This window comes from Podarcis gaigeae (genome assembly GCF_964106915.1).
Source record: "Podarcis gaigeae genome assembly, chromosome: 1".
In the NCBI taxonomy this organism is placed as follows: domain Eukaryota; kingdom Metazoa; phylum Chordata; class Lepidosauria; order Squamata; family Lacertidae; genus Podarcis; species Podarcis gaigeae.
Window position 1 is genome coordinate 17,760,358 of NC_139678.1, and position 21,423 is coordinate 17,781,780.

The 21,423-nt window shown below is 44.8% G+C and overlaps 1 protein-coding gene across 2 annotated transcripts in view; it reads right to left on the bottom strand.

The window, feature by feature from the left end:
- HHIPL1 (HHIP like 1) overlaps nucleotides 1-20,848 on the bottom strand; it is a 33,031-nt gene extending 12,183 nt beyond the window's left edge. Inside the window, exons 1-5 of one of the 2 annotated variants that reach the window (XM_083733129.1) lie at nucleotides 20,418-20,848; nucleotides 19,933-20,358; nucleotides 10,881-11,527; nucleotides 4,531-4,674; nucleotides 1,078-1,406 (exon numbers count right to left, since the gene is read on the bottom strand). In XM_083733129.1, coding sequence (XP_083589255.1) covers nucleotides 1,078-1,406; nucleotides 4,531-4,674; nucleotides 10,881-11,527; nucleotides 19,933-20,193 — 1,381 coding nt within the window. In that variant the 5' untranslated portion in view covers nucleotides 20,194-20,358; nucleotides 20,418-20,848. Of the gene's footprint in view, nucleotides 1-1,077; nucleotides 1,407-4,530; nucleotides 4,675-10,880; nucleotides 11,528-19,932 lie in introns of both variants that reach the window. The other variant, XM_083733128.1, reaches the window with a different exon arrangement.
- Between the last annotated feature and the right edge of the window lie 575 nt (nucleotides 20,849-21,423).

Sequence of the window (21,423 nt, forward strand, 5' to 3'; positions counted from 1 at the left end):
GGCCGGTCAGTCGCTTGCAGAATCTGTCAGTGGGCGTTTCTTGAACCTTTTCCAGCATAAGAGCTGTTTGATGCTAAGTCTCCTCCTACTTTCCCTGCGCGGAACTCGTCTGCGCAAGTAAGGGGAAGGCAGGGGTGTGCCAGCGCTCTCTCCACTAGTCTCTGATGCAGGGTCTTGGAGACCAGTCTCCAATTCCTCCATCTCCCTCCCTTCTCTACTGGTGTTGCGCTGAATTCCTTCCCCCCTGCTGGTCCCCTCTCCGGCATCGCTCTGGAGCCCTGCCTCCGCCTCTCGCTCTGATGTCAGTTCCCTGACAAGATGTCTTCTAAAAGTCTGGTAGTTGTTGTTGTTCTCTTTGACATCTGGTGGGAGGACGTCACTACCGAGAAGGCCCTCTGCCTGGTTCCCTGTAACTTGGCTTCTCGGAGTGAGGGAACCGCCAGAAGGCCCTTGGAGCTGGACCTCAGTGTCTGGGTAGAACAATGGGTAGAACGATGTTTCTCTTTGTTTCCTTCTGTCTGTTTCCCATCCCAGAGAGGTTTGAAGGGTGGCAACAAGCGAACGGCCTTTCCTGTGGTGGCTCCCTGATTGTGAACTGCTCTCCCCATGAGACTGTCTTGGCACGATCATTACATGCCTTTAGGCGGCAGGCAAAACCATTCCTCTTTACCCAGGTCTATGGCTATTAATTAGTCTAAGGCCTGTGAAAGTGTGGGGGAAAGGACTGTTATTATACTGACTATTTTATTATAAGGCTGTCTGCCAGTATGCTTTTTATTATGTTTTTAACATTGATGTTCTAAAATGTGTTTTTAGTGTTGTTCACCGCCCTGGGATCTTTTGATAAAGGGCAGTATATAAATTGAAATAATAATAATACCAAAGGTTTGTGACATATCCATCCTCTTGATGTCCCAGGAGCATCCCTCCCAATATATATATATAGCTAGTGATCTAGCTGCATGAAGCCTGATGAGTCATGAGCCCAAAATGCGTGCTTCCAATTGGGCAATCCAAATTGCCAAAATCACCAAAGCAATTTACTGTCCAATTCAATTACTCAGAAGCCATACTCACCTAATGAGGAATTGGTGCACAGTTTTTTGTCGTAGCAGCTAAACCCTTCTCTTGCTCTCCAGCCGTAATTTTTCCCTTTCTCAACTATGTCGATTTCTTCGAATTTATTCTGCCCCACGTCGCCGCAGAAAAGCCGGCCTTTCCCTTCCTTTGTGTAGGGGTCACCTCTGTCGAAAGAGCAGCGCCACATATTCCTCGCCCCATAAGCATAGACTTCTGGCCGGGCTTTCGGCTCGTTAATGAAAGGATTGTCCGGTGGGATTCTGTAAAGAGGCCCATGGTCGTTGTTGTCCACATTGATCCGGAGAACTTTGCCTAACAGCGTTGACCTGTCAAAGGGCAAAACACCAAAATAACATTCTGTTAAAACTTCCCCTTCCATTAGATTATTGCAATACATGAACGCAGCAGCAAGGTTTCCATAAGCAGGGAGGCTAACAGCGCATATAAATTTTATTAGGAGTTCAAACAGATGTTTTTGAAGATTTTGCACGGAAGTGCTACGGCATATTAAATAACCAGAAGTGATTTGGTAAATGAATTAAGCGTTTCATTAAGCAATGGCTGGTCTCTGAGATGGGCTGGGTAATGTGTGCAAATGTATTTTCAGCTGACTGTGTTTTTGTCTGTTTTGATCCCATTTGAATTGTGTGCTTCCTGAATGTATTTTAATGTGTTCTGCTACTCACCCAAGTTTTCTACTAAATTCACTGGAAAGGTGAATTAATAAGCATGCATGTCTTTCTTCCTCACAAGCCATACCAGGTGAGAAGATATTGTTAAACCCTTCTACTTATGTAAATAATAGGTGGTTTGGAATGCATTCTTCCTCGCAGAAACCCTAAAAATTGGGGAAATGACTGGCAAAAGGGCAACATTCATTTTGCTCAGCGGACTGCCTGTGCCATCACTGGGCTTTCTAGTGAGACTACCAAGCTGAGACTGTTTATTCTGGACATTCACACACCAGAACTTGGAGCAAGACCATCTTATTTCAAAGGGGCTATTGAGAATGCTTCCCAAGGATATGCCCTTCTGCGGTCATCCGTGTGACATATTTAAACTAGTGGCTTTAATGATTTCTTTAAAATCTTCCTTGGCTGCTGACTGAAGTGGGTATCAAGCTACCAGAAAAGCAAGCTCAGTTTTGGAAAACAGCAAATTCAGCTTTTTGAATCATATTGTAAGAAAATCATTATATCATATATGGGACAAATAGAAGAATTTACTGGAAAATAAGACCCCATGGTGGATTTCACCACTAGAAGTGTTAGCGGTCAAAAAATTAAATATGGAAAGAGGTTGGTTAACTTATAGAAAGTGGAAGATAGAGGAGGAAAATCAGTTGAAACTGAAGAAAATATAAAACATTTGTTTACTGATTTGCTCCATTACAAAAAGGTCTGTTGGAAAGTAATGAAAAGGTTCTGTCAAAAGTATATAAAATGTTGTTGGAGTGGGAGACAAAAGATGAAGAAGTGAAATCGGTAATGATACATTGGGCAAAAGATGTGGGGCATAATATACAATTTAGGGCATGGGGAAAGTTATGGAAGGTTGATTTAGGATTTATTTACCGCATGCTGTTCACTAAAGGAGAAATATATGAAAATGATGTATAGATGGTATTTAACTCCTACAAGACTTGCAAAAATGTACCAAAAATGTCAAATTTGTGTTGGAAATGTAAAAATAATGAAGGTACATTTTTCCATATGTGGTGGACCTGTAAATTAGCAAAATCATATTGGGAAATGATATACAATGAATTCTTAAAAAATGTTTAAAATAACCTGTATTAAAAAACCAGAGGCTTTTTTTATTAGGCATAAGAGGAGAAGAAATTCCAAAAGAGAAAAAGGTCCTATTTATGTATGTGATGACAGCGGCGATAATGACCGCTCCCCGCTTAAAACGGGGGGCGCCCTTTGCGTGGACGCGTGTAGCCCCTAGATCTGGAGCGGCTCCAACAGCATAGGCTTGGCTTTGCCTTCCCTCAGGTGGGATACCTGGAGGTCTCCGCCTACCTCAGTCAGTTGTCCAATCCCACCTGGGGGAAGAGTTGCCAAGGAGATCAGGCCAGGTAGGGGAGGGATTACCTGCCCACACAAAGGAGGGAGGATCTTACCTGGGAATTCTCACTTGGCTCGAGCTTCTCCCACCCTACCCACCCTCAGTTAATGTATTATTTTGCAGGTTAATTTTTCCTCACAGGTTTTGCAGGTTAACTTTTCTTCACAGGTATGCGGGCGCTGCTGGGCGGAATCCTTTTGTCCATCTTCCTCTTTGCGGCGGCGATACCAGGGTTCCCCGTTAAAGGGGTTTTCTGAAGGGAGGCTTTGACCGTACGCCGAAAGGTCGTCATTGTTCTCCCCTGCGGCGGCGGCGTTACGGGGGCGGCTATCTCTGCTTGAACATATGTTCTCCAGAGCCGGCCCATCCCCCTCACACACACTGGATAACCCTGATGCTCCCTAGGTCCCCGGCTGGGGACTGGGGAGGGAGAATGCCCAATGCCTGAGCCAAGGTCTACCCACATTTGAAATTTAATAAAGTTGTGGCCAATTTAATCCCATAGCACGTTGTCTTGAGTCATTATTCCACATGATGGGGGGACCGCGCGGGATCTGAGGGCTCCGCCTGTCCACGCAATGTTAAATGCCCAGGGCTGGAAGGAAGGAAGAACCCCATCGAAAGAAGGATGGATGAGGAAATTAATGGACTATGCCAAAATGGCGAGAATGACTGGGAAGATCAGACACCAAGAGGAAAATAAATTTTAAAAAGAATGGGCTCTTTTTGTAGATTATCTGAAGAAGCACTGTAAACATTTTAAAAAGTTAGCAGGAGTTCTGGAAGGCAGGTGCTGCCACGCTGAAATACTGATTCCTTACAGGTGAGGAATAGACTTGTGCCTGAATCAGTCATATTTAATGTGCCATATTCAAAGCTCTGAAACTTATGGTGGACAATATGCTCTGTACAACATTAGGTTGCTGGTGACAAATACTGGCAAAGAGCTAGCCCTTTTGCATTTGGAACCAAGGGTACCTCTTTCTTTTTTTTTTGCACTAATTATACAAAAGTTGGCAAATTAGGCAGAAATTTGTCAGATCACAAAATACACAAAATCTGCTCCATAAGAGCATGCCATCATGCCAGCCTTCTCCAAGCTGATGCCCTCTGGATGTTCTGGACTACAAGTCCCATCAGTCCCAGTCTGCATAGCCAATGGTCAGGGATGATAGGAGTTGTAGTCCAGACCATCCAGAGGGCATCAGGTTGGGGAAGGTTGCATTATTGCACTGAGTAGCCCCAGCATGCAACCTGAGCACAAGAAAAGCAATAAGAGTATGCACTACTGCTGAAACTAATCTGACTTCTACATAAAATCAACAGAGTGCTGCCTGCCTGCCCCATTCCCAAATAATATCATGTCTGACGGACTCCTACTTGTTTTGAGCATTTCCAAACAATCCAAAAGGATCACCGGCCATTCCCCCATCTCCAGTGAAGATGTAAAGATAACCATCATCTCCAAACAACAACTCGCCTCCATTATGATTGGAAGCAGGTTCATCTATCTCGAGAATTACCCTGCAGAGAAAAGAGAGAGAAATAATCATAGCAGCAAAACATTAGCAATACAGACGAACGCTACAACAAAATGCAGTCTGTTGACATTTGTTAAGGATTGGAAACTTGTTATGGACTTTTTGTGTGTGTGTGAAACAGAAAATGGACTTGTAATATCAGGATTTGAAGATTGGAAAAAAATACTGGTTTATAGAAGATATAATGGTTGGATTTTAAGGAATGAATATTATATGTAGTTGCAAGACAGTGAGCCAAAAGTCGTTTTACTCTTTTCTATCTTTCTGTAGTCCCCCCACCCCCGCTTCTTTCCCCTTTCTCTTTTTTTGAGTCTCTCTTTTTCTTGTCTTTTCTTCTTTCTGACTTTGTTCTTTTCAAGACTAAGTAGCTGTTTTATCTTAGCATATTATAAAAAGATACTTTGTAATGGGTGTGTATTTTTTGCATATCTATGAATAAGGTAATGGTAAAGGGACCCCTGACCATTAGGTCCAGTTGTGACTGGACCTAGGGTTGCAGCACTCATCTCGCTTTATTGGCCGAGGGAGCTTCCGAGTCATGTGGCCAGCATGACTAAGCCGCTTCTGGCAAACCAGAGCAGCACACGGAAACGCCGTTTACCTTCCTGCAGGAGCAGTACCTATTTATCTACTTGCACTTTGATGTGCTTTCGAGCTGCTAGGTTGGCAGGAGCAGGGACTGAGCAACGGGAGCTCACCCTGTCACGGGGATTTGAACCACCGACCTTCTGATCGGCAAGTCCTAGGCTCTGTGGTTTAACCCACAGCGCCACCTGCGTCCCACATATCTATGAATATGTATCAATAAATAGGCACATGGCTGTGTGAAACTCTGAATAAAATGTTAATGAACTGAATGCATATATGTGCCGTCCAACTCATCTTTTGAACTTGTCAATAAAAAGTGCAAAGGTGTTTGGTTTTGCTTTGACTGAAGACACAAAGCAGGACTGGGGAACCTTGACTCTCCAGCTGCTGTTGGACAGCGACTCACATCACCCTTGACCACCAACCATGATGGCTGGAGCTGATTGGAGCTGGAGTCCATGAGCACCTGAAGGACACAGCCAGACCATCCTTGACAACGTCGCAATTCCTTACAGATCCTATCAAAAGAAGGTGGCTTTTTTTCTTTTTTACTTTGTTCAAACCAGAGTATAGCATTTGTAAGGCATTATAACTGTTGGTTAGATTGGCTTGGATTCATTTAATATGTTAAGGATGGGTGAATCTGTCCATTTTGGTTGCTTTCTGTTTCCCACTTTCCCCATCTTAAGTTCATGAATCAATTTGTGTTCCATGAAAAAGGTTTACTTTTTTTTTTAAGGCAGAACGTAAAAGTATGGAAACTGTATTCCACAAACCACAAAAGCAAAACTGCATGAGGCAAAGTGTTAACACTTGAATTTATGAAGATAAAGCCAAGATCCTTTTGTTCCCACCCTTCCCCCAGACGTTCTTCATCTTCAAAGCATTTCAGCTCTTGAGTTGAACCAGCACACACACACACACACCACAGAGATGCCTTAGCAAGAATACAACACTGTATACAATATGCCTCACAAATCTCCGAAGTGGTTTTATATATATAATGGAGCAAGATGAATAAATGCTTAGTAGGGAATCCGAAGGAAATGCTGTCTGAATTTTAAAGTAAAGGCAAAACACACAGTGAGCCATGCTTTCAGGATAAGCCTGTAGTTCCTATCTGAAGGACATACATAAAAGGGGTAGATAACCACATTCAATTAGCACTAGAAACAGGTCTTAGAGTCATAGCATTGTAGAGTTGTAAGAGATCCCTGAGGGTCATCTCCTCCAACCCCCTGCAATACAGAAATCTCAACTAAAGCATCCATTACAGATGGCCATCCAACCTCTGCTTAAAAACCTCCAAGGAAGGAGAGTCCACAACCTCCTGAGTGAGTCTGTTCCACTGCTGAAATGCTTTTACTGTCAGAAAGTTCTTCTGTTTAGTTGGAATCTCCTTTCTTGTAATTTGAAGCCCACTGGTTTGTGTCCTACCCTTCAGAGCAGGAGAAAACAAGCTTGTTCCCTCTCCCTGTGACAGCCCTTGTGATATTTAAAATAGCTATCATATCTCCTCTCAGTCTCCTGTTTTCCAGGCTAAACATACCCAGTTCCTTCAACAGTTCCTCATAAGGCCTGGTTTCCAGACCCTTGGTCACCTTCCTCTGAACACATTCCAGCTTGTTCATATCCTTCTTAAAACAAAGTACTCCAGGTGTGGTCTGACCAAGGCAGAATAGAGCAGCACTATTACTTCCCTTGATCTGGACACAATACTTCTGCTAACATTGAGAGTGAGAGCAACCATTGTGGTCTTTAAGGACATAAGAAGAATCTTGCTGGATCAGGCCAAAAGCCCATCTAGTCCAATATCCTGTTCTCAACTGTGGCTGACCAGATGCATTCTTGGAAGCCCACAATCCGGACCTAAGCAATACTCTCCTTGCTTATGGTACCCAAAAGCCAGTACTCAAAAGAGACGAACTGCCTCTGATAGCAGAGGATGAACACAGTCCTCATGGGTAGTAGCTACTGATAGCCTTCTCCTCCATGAAAACTGTCGAATCCTCTTTTAAAGCCATCCATAGAATCATAATTTAACTATGCACTGATTGAAGAAGTGCTTCCTTTCTCTGTTCTGAATCTTCCCAACAGTCAGCCTCACTGGATGGCCCTGAGTTCTTATCTCTCTCCAGTTTCTCCATTCCATGTGCCATCTTAATATTTTGTTATCGTGTCCCCTCTCATTCTGTCCACCCACCCACAGGCACGCACACACACACACACACACAAAAATATTTGCTGGCCAAGGCACAAATCCACTTAAAGACCCACTTCTACCTGCACTGATTAAAGTGGGCTGGTGTTGCTTTCCACCCTTCCTCACTGCTGTTTTGTCATGATGACCTCACGTCGAGCTAAATGTCTGGAGACGCCCAAAGTACAACCAAACAAAAGGCAGTCCAGCTGGAACTGTTCTCCTGTGTTCCAAGAGCCCAGACAGTTCAATGAAAAACAAAATGAAGGCCACCTGACGTTATCTTTTCCTACTTGCTTTCCAAAGACATGCTAATAAACGGCCACAGTTGCACATCTATTTGCATCAACCTGCTTTGCACAACTAGCTTTGCCATTTGAATCGCTGTTTCCTGTTCAACCTAAGGAAACCTGGTCTGTTGCTACTCACCTAGCTATGCCACACCTTGGCTCCAGGCCAACTGACCCCATTATCCAACTTCTCCTGTTTTCTGCTGAGGGCCCTAGTGTTTGGCCTTAAGAGCATAAGGCTCTTAAGTCCCACTGCCCTATCCACTAGAAAGGAAAATGTCCTTTCTGCCACTACAGAAATCACCTGATTTTTGGCAGTTCCAACCTTGACGAGCAACTCTTCCATACCTCCCTCAGGTAAAAAAAGGTAAAGGTAAAGGACCCCTGGATGGTTAAGTCCAGTTAAAGGCAACTATGGGGTTGTGGTACTCATCTTGCTTTCAGGATGAGGAAGCCGGTGTTTGTCCACAGACAGCTTTCCGGGTCATGTGGCCAGCATGACTAAGCCACTTCTGGCTTAATGGAACATCGTGACAGAAACCAGAGCACACGGAAGTGCCATTTACCTTCCTGCTGCAGCAGTACCTATTTATCTACTTGCAGTGGTGTGCTTTTGAACTGCTAGGCTGGCAGGAGCTGGGACAGAGCAACAGGAGCTCACCCTGTCGCAGGGAATCGAACCACCGACCTTCTGACCGGCAAGCCCAAGAGGCTCAGTGGTTTAGACCACAGCGCCACCTTTTACCTTTACCTCCCCCAGGTAGACACCTCCCCACCAGTGCTATTTTTCCCAGAAAAAGAGGTCCTGGAACTCACCATGAACACCTCGCTCATTCTCTTAGAATGGCATTGGCGTCCACCTAAGAAGTGCCAGAACTTCTTAGTTCTGGCCAAATAAAAACCCTGCCCCCACCCTACAAACCAAGAGGCTTTTGCAGGGCTCAGGTAGTTACAGGGGGAAATACGTTGTGGGAATATTTCATTGCATGAACTTTATTAACTTATCTTAGCACCCAAGCCAATATATTCACCATGCAGCCCTAGCGGGAGGAGGGGGCTTGCCTCCCTATTTTCATCTGACAAAGGTAGCCCTAAACGCACAAGAGAATCTCATATTGGTGAGCAAACCAGACCAGGAAGATTTTAGGAGAGTAGAGATTGTCAACTGTCCTGTCCTACTGGTGAAAAGAGGCGCCCTTGGGTGTTGTGGATGGCTTCCCTTGCAGTCCCTTCCATCAGGCAGGCAGAGTCATGAAGCACAGACAGAACAGACCTAACGCCGCCAGGTCACTGGAGTCAATCACCACAGTGGGCTCGAGTCCTGGCAGCAAAGTCATGGGAGGGAATAAAACATACCTGAGTTCTCACACATACATCACAATGCTATCACCCCTGCCTTTTGAGCAGCAACTTTGCTCTTCACAAACTAAGCGGGAATTGCAGCAAATTTCAGTGCAAATGTGCAGTGAAGAAGGGAAATGAGAAGCACAGGGATATATACATGCCAATGTGCAACGCAACAAGAACATCTTTCAGCTGGTGGCTAAAACTGAAGGGGATTTATCTGAATTCTAAATATTATTTCCTATGGACAGCTCTGCAAAACTTTTCGGCCCCTTGAGAACACTTAAAGCACTGTTCATGCAATCTTAAGGCTATAAAGGGAATGAAAGTCATCTTGACCAGGGATGGGTGGCCTGTTGCCCTCCAGATGATGGACTACAGTTCCCATCACCCTTGACCACAGGCCATGCTTTCTGGGGCTGATAGAGCAGTTGAACAGCTGGAGGGTCACAGGTTCCCTATCTCTGATCTAGGACAAAGCCACTGAGCCGCTCCGTACTAATTCTTCTGCAGCTAAACAGTCATTATCCAAAGCATTGCGTGCCAAAAGCAAAAGGCACTGGAGCCATAGGTGTCTGTAGACACAGAACAGTTTAGTAAACACGCCCAGATGTCTGAAACCAAGCCAGATGAACCACATGCTGCAGAAAATGAAAATTCTCAGGAGGGAACACTCATTTACAGACTCTAGTATGGAGTTTAGTAGAGTAGAATCTATTTAGCCACTACATTTTCTTGGCCCTCTGACTCATGTCAATCTTAGCCAATGCCCATCTTCAGTTGTGGTGATGGCCAATGAAGGGATCTTCGGAAAAACCATTTTACCTTTTTAAGTTTGTGGGCTTCCTCAGACTGGGGGAGCAGTGTATTCCAGAAGCAGCCAGGAAGCATCAAAGACACAAGCTGCATTTTGTCTATATGACACTTTTTCGCACTTCCCTACTCTGAGTGGCTTGGTCTACCCATGCATCAGACTTCAGCTTTCTGTCTGCAATGGAAGCATGCTAAGATGCAGGTAACAGAATGTGTTGCTATTAGACTGTGTGCACATTGCCATTTGCTCCAACTCCAATGTGCTCCCACGACTGGCGTTCAAAGCCATGTTCACTTGAAATCCGTATCTAGCCTGCATTTTCTTGAAAACGACTGCTTTGTAAATGCATTTTCCCTGTAACCAGTTTCCATCTGATTTGAAAACGGAAACTGCGGTTAATCTGAGATGTGTACATTTGAAACAGCCATCGCTCATGCCCAGATGACAGCTTCATGAATAGGAGTTATGGGGGGTTGCAGGACTGGGGAAACCAAACATGTTAGGTGGTACCTCGGTTTATGAACTTAATCCATTCCGGAAGTCCATTCTTAAACCAAAACCATTCTTAAACCAAGGCACGCTTTCCCTAATGTGGCCTCCCACCGCCGGTGACCTTCCACCGTTCAGATTCCGTTCTTAGACCAAGGTAAAGTTCTCAAACCGGGACACTATTTCCGGTTTTGCGGAGTTTGTAAACCAAATTGTTCTTAAACTGGACTGTTCTTAAACCGAGGTACCACTTTACTGTACATTGAGTGAATACATCCCTGTTTCCTCCCTAGCATGTACAGCAACATGTACATGTGACTTGAAACACAGCACGCAGGGATGGGGTGGGATAGCACTTGCTGTGTTTTAAGCCGCTAATGTATACACAGCCAACAATCCTTAGATGTGCATGTTTGCCCTCCAGCATCTTAAATAAATGTGACAGATAAAGGTGCATACAATACCTTTCAGAACCATGGTCCACAGAGTTCATGTCATCAGGAGAAATTCTGAACTCACTGATTCGGATTCTCTCTTCATACTGCACTTCAAGTGAATAGTAGACATACACTTTACCATTAAATTTGAATTTAGGATGGAAGACTATACCTAGAAAACCTCTCTCATCTCCTTCCCAAGGTGAGGTCAGTACAGCTTCACTGATGTTCAGAAATGGTTTTTCAAGCCGTGACCGATCTGGGAGGTAGGTCCAGACTAAGCCAACTTGCTCAGCAATGAAGAACCTGTGCGTTCCGTCGTTTGCATGCACCATGGCCACTGGATTCCTAAGCCCGTTGGCAACCTCAGCTAGGCACAGCTGTAGGCATCCTTCTGAATCAGCAACCACTACCCCAAGGTTTTGATTGAGATTGTTATTGACCAGGAGGTGGGGGAAGCAGTAGTCGGTGTCGTCGAGGGACAAATAACGACAGAACTTTGCCATGTTGTCTTCCAGGGACAGTAACTCTTCATCTGGGGTAAGGTAACGGAACATGGCCCTGCAGGTTTGCCACACTTGTACGCAGTAATCTTTGCATAGTCCTGGCACAGTTCTCTCTGGAGTGGAAGGGTCCTCAGCATCATATAGGTGAGCAGCATAGGGGGAGCATTCCTGCAGGTAAAGGGAGAAGCCCGTGTCAGTTGTTTCTATTCATTGTATCACTAGCCCAAATAGGACACTCTGCTTTGGCTCACTAAAGGCCAAACTAGATGTGATATTAAATGCATGAATGCATTAACACAGGGTTTCCCAAATTTGTGTCTCCAGTTGTTTTGGGACTACAATTCCCATCATCCCTAGCTAGCAGGACCAGTGGTCAGGGATGATGGGAACTGTAGTCCAAAAACAGCTGCAGACTCAAGTTTGGGGAAACCCAACCTTAACATGTCTAGAGTCCCCACCCCCACAACTAACAGCCATGCAGGGAAGCAATCAAAACCATAGGAAAGTGGGGTTTTAACTATCTCTCCCCCCGCCACTCCCAGTGTGATCCCAAAGGAAATTGCTCCCCACTGCAAGCTGCTATTGACACCGGGGGGGGGGGAGGGGGCTTTGATTGGCATCAATTTAAAGCTTCTCTCCTGAAGCTATTGGGGATGTTTTCTGGAAATAATACTGGGTTAGATGATTCAAAATGGTACAGGACAGCTTCATATGTCAAGATTAGCTCTGCACTTTGGATGTCTGGAGACCAGTTTACTGATCACGAGTAAAGCCGTTATTTAAATATTGTTAAGATCCCAAAGTTCAAGATACTTTAAATGTTCTAAAGCTGCAGCTATGTTGATTTTATAACATTTTAGTATGTTGAACAAGAACCAAAAGGTCTTATTAGTGTGCTGCAACTTCAGGAAGAGAATGGCTTGTTGCACATCAACTCATATTTCTGCACTGAGAAGCAAAAAGATATAGATGTGGGCATTAAGCTGCTTTTATTTTTCTGCAACTGCAGCTGAAACTTGGGGAGTTTAGCACACAGCAAAATGTGAGAATGTTAGTCATCTGTCTCGCCACAAAGAGACAAACAGAAGGCATTTAGAGAGAAACTGACTCAATGATTGCTTTACCATACACCAAGATTCAGTGGAATATCTCCATGCCATGTGGGGATAATCTAGTATTTTCTTGCAATTGGTTTCAGGACAGAGCTGATCTGGGTTTTAAGGCAACAGCTGTATTGATTTCACTTTCTCCTATGAGGAAAAACCTAAGATAGCATGTCCTTAAATCTCTTATTTATTCAGTTGCAATTCAGCCAGCAACTCCAAACTGTCTGCACCGGGGAGTTTGATAATTGCCAGTTCCCACAAGATCTCCTTGCAGCCAGAGGAAAACTCTTGCTTCTGGTACCCAGGAATGTGCATAACGTATTGTCTGAACTTATTCAGATCCAATGGTAGGTCTGCACAGGAACCTTGTTGGTTTTGCTTTAAGACAGGACTATAAGATACAAAACAACCTTAAGAGCAGACTTCCTCAAACTCGACCCTCTAGATGTTTTTTGGCCTACAACTCCCATGATCCCTAGCTAGCAGGACCAGTGGTCAGGGATGATGGGAATTGTAGTCTCAAAACATCTAGAGGGCCAAGTTTGAGGAAGCCTGCTTAAGAGGATCCTGAGTCCACAATGCAACTTAGATCTTACACCAGGGGTAATGTTTTAGAGTATGTGTGGAACACAAACAGCAAATCCTCAAAAGAAAAAGGACCTACAGACATGGTTCAAGAAGACAGCTTAAAAAAATATGCAAGGCATTACCATGCCAAGCTGAACCAAGGTAAGAGGCATTGCATATGTCCTATTACTTTCAAAACCAGCATTCTTAGCTGGGGTGATGTATCTGCTGCACGTACACACCACACTGCCCTTGTTCACACATAACACTAAACCAAACCATGGCTTAGCATAAATGAGCAAATGTGTAGACTCCTGAGAGGAGACAATGGCCACTTCCTTCCTCCCCGGTAGTTTTGCACTCATGGTTTAGCTGTCCTTGACAAACTATAGACTGTAAGTTAGTCGCTGGTTACAGCTTATGGTTTGTCTGTGCTAAACCATGGTTTGGATTAGTGCTGTGTGCAAAGCAGGGCACACACACACTGAGAGATGAGCGGGGTATAAATTTATTATTATTATTATTATTATTATTATTATTATTATTATTATTATACATAGCACATTCCTCACTACGTAAAGCAGAAATTCTGCAATTTGTATGCAGCATGCAAATTTACATCTGCCTGCCTATTTTCAGTCATTTATTCTGTTTTCATTACACTTGAGAAGCTGTAAGAAGCTATTCTGAAATAGTAACTTCTGAAAAACTGATTTCTGAATATAAAAAGCCCTGCTGAGCTTTCACTGGATATCTCCAACATCAGTTAAAGCCTATTCTAACAGGCAACAGAGTTTAAAACTTTTTTAAAAGAAGGTAGATGCTGAAATTTGCACACAATATTAAATCACATGCTTTTTCTTTTTTTTTTGCCTTGATGAAGTAATTGCTTTACTCAAGTATTCACAATTGCAAAGCCATCATCTGAATACTGAACCCTAAAGTAAAAAAAAATAAATGCATGCAGTGCCTGCTGTGGAACATCTGTCCTTACAATCAACCAATTGAAGAATTGCATCTGGTTTGCTGACTTTAATTTGGTGCTCTTAGTCATATTGTTGGCTGAATTTCACATGCAGCTGGGCCAGCTGAGGACAAGATGTAAAATTCCCTTACATACAAAAAAAAAGTAGTTAAAAAACCCCAACTCATAGAACTAACAGGGTTTGATTCACTTAAATAAATTAAGAGCCCCGCTGCCTGGATCGACATGGGTCAAGAGACCCCACACTGTGATTAGGATTAGGAAATGTGATTCACTGTGATGTAAAACGTTCGCCTCGTTGGCTAAAATGTTCTATGCATTTAAGCAGCTGTGATCTGTCTCAGATTTTATTTTCCCTTAAGAAATTAACCGAACCAGCTGGATTCAAGGAACTGCTTGCTCTTGTTGTAGTGTGATTTGTTTATCTATGATATCAGCTTGGCAGCTCCAGCAAAACTTCTTAGAAAACTGCTGTAATTTCTTTTTATATGAGTACTATTACTATCAGTCCCCATCTGCAAACTACAGTACTATGGGAAATCCAAACAATAATCTCCGTCTTCTTTGCTAATAGTTTAACCATATTGGTACATAACGCATGCAGGGAAAGTTGCATTTTGTTGAGCACAAAGGAATCCTGCAACAAAATGTTTCGGTATACAGTGATCCCCACCCCATCCCCAATATAAAATTCTGGCTGCTTGTGGAATATATACCATTTGGGTCCAATATGTAGTTGCAGTACTTCCCTTTACATAATTCATTAAATTGGGGGAAATGGATCCATTGGGATTTGTAACCGAAATATGTCATCTATCAGTTTGGTCCCCAGGTGGGGCTGGGAAGGTTCCCTGCCTGAAACCCTGATGCAAAGTCAGCAAAAACAATGCTGAGTTAAACACAAAGCTGCGTAAGATGTAACTCAACATGTAGATGTTGATGTAAAGCAGCCTCCCATGTTCCTCTGTCTGCCAACAAAGGTCCGTAAAGTTAAAGTTATGGTTTTCCCAGTAGTGATGTATGGAAGTGAGAGCTGGACCATAAAGAAGGCTGATCCCCGAAGAATTGATGCTTTTGAATTATGGTGCTGGAGGAGACTCTTGAGAGTCCCATGGACTGCAAGAAGAACAAACCGATCCATTCTTAAGGAAATCAGCCCTGAGTGCTCACTGGAAGGACAGATCGTGAAGCTGAGACTCCAATACTTTGGCCACCTCATGAGAAGAGAAGACTCCCTGGAAAAGACCCTGATGTTGGGAAAGATTGAGGGCACAAGGAGAAGGGGACGACAGAGGACGAGATGGCTGAACAGTGTTCTCGAAGCTACCAGCATGAGTTTGACCAAACTGCGGGAGGCAGTGGAAGACAGGAGTGCCCGGCATGCTCTGGTCCATGGGGTCACGAAGAGTCGGACACGACTAAACAACAACAATGTTCCTCTGTCATATATATTTGTTTTCAAAATTTCTGACAGTAAGAGCTGTTCAACAATGGACTCCCTCAGAAGGTGCTGGACTTTCCTTTATAGAGTTAAGCAGAGGTTGAATGGCCATCTGCTGTGAGTGCTTTAGTTGAGATTCCTACACTGCAGGGGGGGTTGGACAAGTTGACCCTCAGGGTCCCTACCAGCTCTTAAGTAAACTCTACCGCTAGTAACCATCATTCTCCACCACTTGACCTTTAGAAAAGAAGAACGTTAGGAAGTGGGGAATGTAGCTGAGTCATCTGATACACACAGCTCCACACACAATTCTCTCTGAATCATCCCATCTTTGCAGAACAATAGACCTCATTTCAGCGTGCTTGCACATAAATACATGTTCTCCATTCTGGCACTTATTCCTTAAATCAAAGCCTTTTCTCTGTGTATCATAAATAAGCTTTCATCAAGCAGACCCTTCTGTGTTTCTTGCCATCCCTTGCCACTCTTCGACAATGCCTTGATTGCTTCCCAAGGCTGCAATCCTGCACTCAAGATTAACTGAGCTGAAGGGTCATGAACATGAATAAGAAATCAATCCATCAGAACGTGTTATTCCATAAGTCTCAATGAATGGATGGGAACAGAACAAGAGCATTGTAGGACTTTTTATTTAGCCAGTGTAGGAAGAACTCACTGTGCTCAGGACTGCAGCCCAGGAGAGGTTTCATGGCCATCAACACTTTATGTAACAAATGAAATCTTTACTCTGGGTGATAGTCAACATTAGTCACATTTAGAGTAGACCCATTTATTTCAGTGGAACTACTTTGAATATGACTTAGGTATTACCCTCCCACTTGGGAATTAAGGGCATTTGGAGGTGGGTGCTGGTTTCTGTAAGGATAAAATAAGGATGTATCTGATTTTGCCCTGGACCAGTTGAAAGCATCAAGGAAAAATAACCAGTAAGCAGTAACAAATGTTAACATTATTTTCCATGGATAAGGGTTTATTTCCTTAATGTGCAAGCTTGTTTTAAGAAAAGGCTGATCCACACATGCGTGTACACAACTGAGATCAGAAAGGCACCCTTACTTGCTGAACTTCAGGAACTTGACTAAGACTTTCTTGTTCCAGCAAGCATTTTAAGGTAGCGTTCAGTTTTATTATAAACCTTTATTTGTTTTATTGTCCAGTTTTCTGTGGGTTGTTCTTACGTACGCTGCTTAGAAACGCAAACAATTAAGAGGCATATAAATGTCTTAAATAAAAAAATAAACTCACAGATGAATTTATCAACAGCCTCCACTGAAAAAGCAACATGGCTGAAATGATGTGAAACTTCTATAGCTGTGGCATTCAGACATGCAGGTCATCAATCTAGGCGACGAACATGCACATGTGAACCAGTGCCCTGAGATATTTACTGGATTAACCATGACATCTAGTGCATTCCACTGAGTTCATTGGGACTTGCTCCATCAGGAGGTTGTGGACTCTCCTACCTTGGAGGTTTTTAGGCAGAGGTTGGCTGGTCATCTGTCATGGATGCTTCGGCTGAGATTCCTGCATTGCAGCAGGGTTGGACTAAATCAGGCATAGGCAAACTCGGTCCTCCAGATGTTTTGGGACAACAACTCCCATAATCCCTAGCTAACAGGACCAGTGGTCAGGGATGATAGGAATTGTAGTCTCAAAACATCTGGAGGGCCAAATTTGCCTATGCCTGGACTAGATTATCCTCGGGGTATCTTCCAACTCTATGATTCTACTCTTTAGTAAAGCAAGATAAGCTTGCAACCTAGGAGGGTCAGAGATCTTTTTGTACCAGTGTAATCCCTTTAACTCCCTTTAGGAGGTTCATTTTCCCCATCTTTCCAGGAACGTAAAATATCACAGGTGCAAAAACATAAGGCTTTGACAGTCTATTTGAGGGCTATTGCCAGCGGTGCAGATAGACTGTTCCTTTCGGCTATTGCAGATGGAATAGATATGGCAATGCGATCAACATTTCATTCTATTCCCGGAAGAGAAACAATGTCATATAATAAACCACAACTAAATATAGGAAGAGCTGGAATTTGGAGTATTCACTTTCATACACAGAGACACTTGTCAAAATAATGTGACTAATGAATACATTTTGAGGAAAATTACCATCTGTGTGTCTGAGAAGCAGGGCCTAAATCAGTCTAATGGATTCCTGTAAATTATTCATCTGCTATAGCATAAAAACAAGTGGCGTGTATGGGATTTAAGAGCTGTGGACGATGCAGTTTTTTGACACACAAGATAAGGAACAAAACAATGGCCGTAACCTATGATGGGAGGTTAAATGATATTTAGTGAGCATGCATACTTATTTATTTCTGGAAAGGTTAGATATTGCATCAAGTAAAGGTTATCTCACTTGATGCATTTTCCCATCACTTTCCTTATCGCAAACAGTTCAAACTTTTAGGGAAGTGAATGTGTTGGGCAAGACCTCCCAAACAACTACAAATTGCACGGCCTGAATTTGCCAGTGATCTGAATACCGCTTAAAACTAGTGACAGCCTGGAAATGCCCTAAGTTATGCAACTTTCATGGCCAGTGCAGACAACATGTTAGCTTTCTCTAAATGACGAGGGAGAGATCCAGTGCCCAACACAGAATCATATGCCAACATGCCTGTGTTTTCTTTGGAGAAAATTCCTCCTGTTTCATTACGAAATAATAAAATATGATGAATTAATATAAACATTTAACAATGTCTTCTGAATCATTTGTTCCTGCCTAGGATAAACTAAGAGTTCAATTAGCTCAGTTGGTTAAAGCATGGTGCTGATAACACCAAGGTTGCAAGTTTGATGGGATAGTTGCATATTCCTGCATTCTAGGGGATTGGTCTAGATGATTCTCAGGCTCCCTTCCATCTCTACAATTCTATGATTCTAAATAGCCTTTAGGTCCCTTTCCACTATGCAGCTCTGTGACTCAATAGGACAATACCAGTTGTCATGTTGCAGATATGAAAAGAAGCTAACACATTTGAAGTCCACTCGTGGCATTTTGCCAAAAGATTCATAGAATGAAAATATACAAGGCCAGTATTCTCTCCTCTTTTTGGCAGACACTTACCTAGTACACATTCTACTATGGGAAGAGTACAGGAATAGCTTCAGAAAAGTATTGACAATCAAGCAAATCTCTGCAATGCCTTTCATGTATTGGGGTTTTCAGGTGTTGTTACCATCCCCTGGAACATGGACTGAGCACAGAATGGACAAAGCAAGCAAAGAGAATCGCTTGGCAAAGCATATCCTGTAGAAATGAGAATTATACAGCCCGTTCATTGAGACCTGTCCAATGCACCTGGTGCTGGAGGAAAGCTCATGGCTTAAGAACACACAGAGTCCTGATATTAATCTATGTTACCAGCATGTGTTTGGTCCAGCAAGTTTTGCAAGCAAGACAAGGAGGCTGCATGGTATTATGAAGAGCAAAGAGCTTCTTACTTTGCAAAGAGCTTCTTATTTTGCCTAGAAGATTTTGAAAGGAGGGCTAACTCACGGGGGGGGGGGGCAGACAGACCCTCAGATCATTCACTTTGTTGGAGAAGGTGCATGGACAGAGAGGGATATGATGTCTAACAGTAGGGAAACAGCATCATCTGTGTGTGTCCTTCACCAGCCTAGCAAAATCCTGTAAGGAGGACCACAGCTGGTTGCAATGAAGATAACTTTGACATTCGCCTCTAGGGTAAAAGCAGAGTGTAGGTTATACTTCATAAAGATGAACTGGGTGCAAACACATATGGGAAAGTGGAGCATCTATCCCATCTACCTAAATATGCAGAATGTTGAAAGATGGGCCTATCTGTTTGTGAGGAAGAGTATCTAATGGAAGTGCTATTTCACAAAGCAGGACAGCCCTTGCATACCCTTACAGTGGACTGGCAGTGGATGAAAGGATTATAGGAAGCTGCCTTGTCCATCAACTCTACGGATGGGGAACCACTGACCCTGCAGACATGGATAGACTGCAACTCCCATCAGCATGGCCTAAAGTCAGGTATGGTGGGAATTGTAGTCCAAATACAGCTGGAGACCCAAGTTTGAGAAACCCTAATGGAAGACTCCAGCTGCAGCTTAGGCTGCAGTGCCAACAAGACAGGGCAGCGCTGTCCATTTATTTATCCCAGCGTGACTGCTCTAGGTGATAACAGGGGACGACGCTTGGCACATTATTCCTTGCGTTTATATCCCAGCTGCCCTGCAAGGAGTACATCCTTCTCTCCCCCTGCTCCATTTTATCCTCACAACATCCCTGTGAGGTAGGTCAGGCTGAAAGGGAGCGATTGGCCCGAAGTCACCCAATAAAGCTTCAGGGCTGAGTGCGGATTTGAACCCTGGACTCCCAGGTCCCACACTAGGCCCCGCTCACTAGGACTTGGGGGGGGGGGTGCGGGTGGGAGGAAAGGGGCGGGCCGCGTGGCCCCGCCGGGCTCACCTGACACAAGAGGTTCTGCAGGTGGCTGGCGCAGGCGGCGTAGGCGGCCTGGTCGAAGTTCTCGGCCACTCGGTAATAGCGCTCCAGCAGGGAAGCGTCGCGCTCGGCGTCGCAGCAGCCGAAGTCCGAGTACTGCACGCAGAAGTGGAGCGGGCGCGGCGGCTTGAAGGGCGGCTTGAAGTCCAGGCACTGCGGGTGGCCCCACAGCAGCCCCGGCAGCGCGTGGAGCAGCGCGAGGAGGAGCGGAGGAGCCCGCGCCATGCTTCCCTTCCTCGGCGCTGCTGCGCTCAGGACAGGCGCGGGCTCCTGGCGGCGAGGAAGCGGCGGCGGCAGCTCCGGGGCTCGCGCCCGGCCATGGCCCTCGGCGGGCGGGCGGGCGGGCGGTGAGGGCTCACGCGGGCTCTCGCAGCCGTGCGCTGCGAGGGTCTGGCGAAGCGCGCGCGTCGCGGTGCGCCTTGGCGCTTCGGCAGCTCCCGCCGCCGTGCCCTGAGGGCCCCTTAGCCGAGGGAGAGACGGGGAAGGCGAGAGGCAGCAGCCGCCTTCTCGGGTTGGGCAGGGAAGGGAGAGGACGAGCCCTCAACGCGCTCGGAGGACGACTCGGACGCAGCGCCGAGGGCAGAGGGGGCAAAGGGCTCGCTCGGCCGCCCCTTCGCTCGCAGAAGCGCCTCAGACCCAAAAAGAAGAAGCTGAGGAGGAGGGCGGAGGCGCCGCCTTCTCCCCGCTCGGGGCGGGTAAATAGTCGCTGGAGCGGCGCCCGCCGAGCTCGCGGAGCGCCAAGGAGAAGGAGACACGTGCCTGGAGGAGCGAGCGGCGCGGAGGAGACCAAGGCCGGCCGCAGCCTCGGCACTAGTAGGCACCAGGCTTGGAATAAAGGGCACCAAGCCAAGCATCCTCCCATCCCCAATGTATCCCCCCCCCCCCTTAAGAACTCTCTCTATATATATTAGATAGGGCAACAGGGACAGACTGGGATTATAGGGCGTCAAAATATGGCGCCCCTTTCCTAAATAGTTCTGATTTTCACAATAACTGCTCTTGGTACAATTTTTTGAAAAAAAATATATCTTCTCAATAGGCACCTGTATAAATATAAGTCTTCTTCTTGTTATTATTTTGCGTCCTCTTGGCTCGGCGCCCTGTGCGGAGGAACCATCTGCACCTCCTTAAACCCAGCAGGAATGCCAAATTATATGCTGTTCTTGGTCTCACCAGAAACCGTGATGCACAAATTCAAGATGATGGGGCTATCCTACCAGCCACAAGGTCTATGCTCTGTCTCCACTGTCTGAGGCAGTATGCTTCTAAATTCCAAGTTCTGGAAACTGCAGGAGTGAATTATTGTTGTTGATTATTGAATTTGTCAGTCACCTTATCTTGCCCAGGGGAATCCAGAGCAACTTACAAACAGACAAAAAAATAACAACCCCACAGATACATGAAGAGGGTTCTTGAACTCAAGTCCTGCTTGCAGACTTCCCATGGGCATCTGGT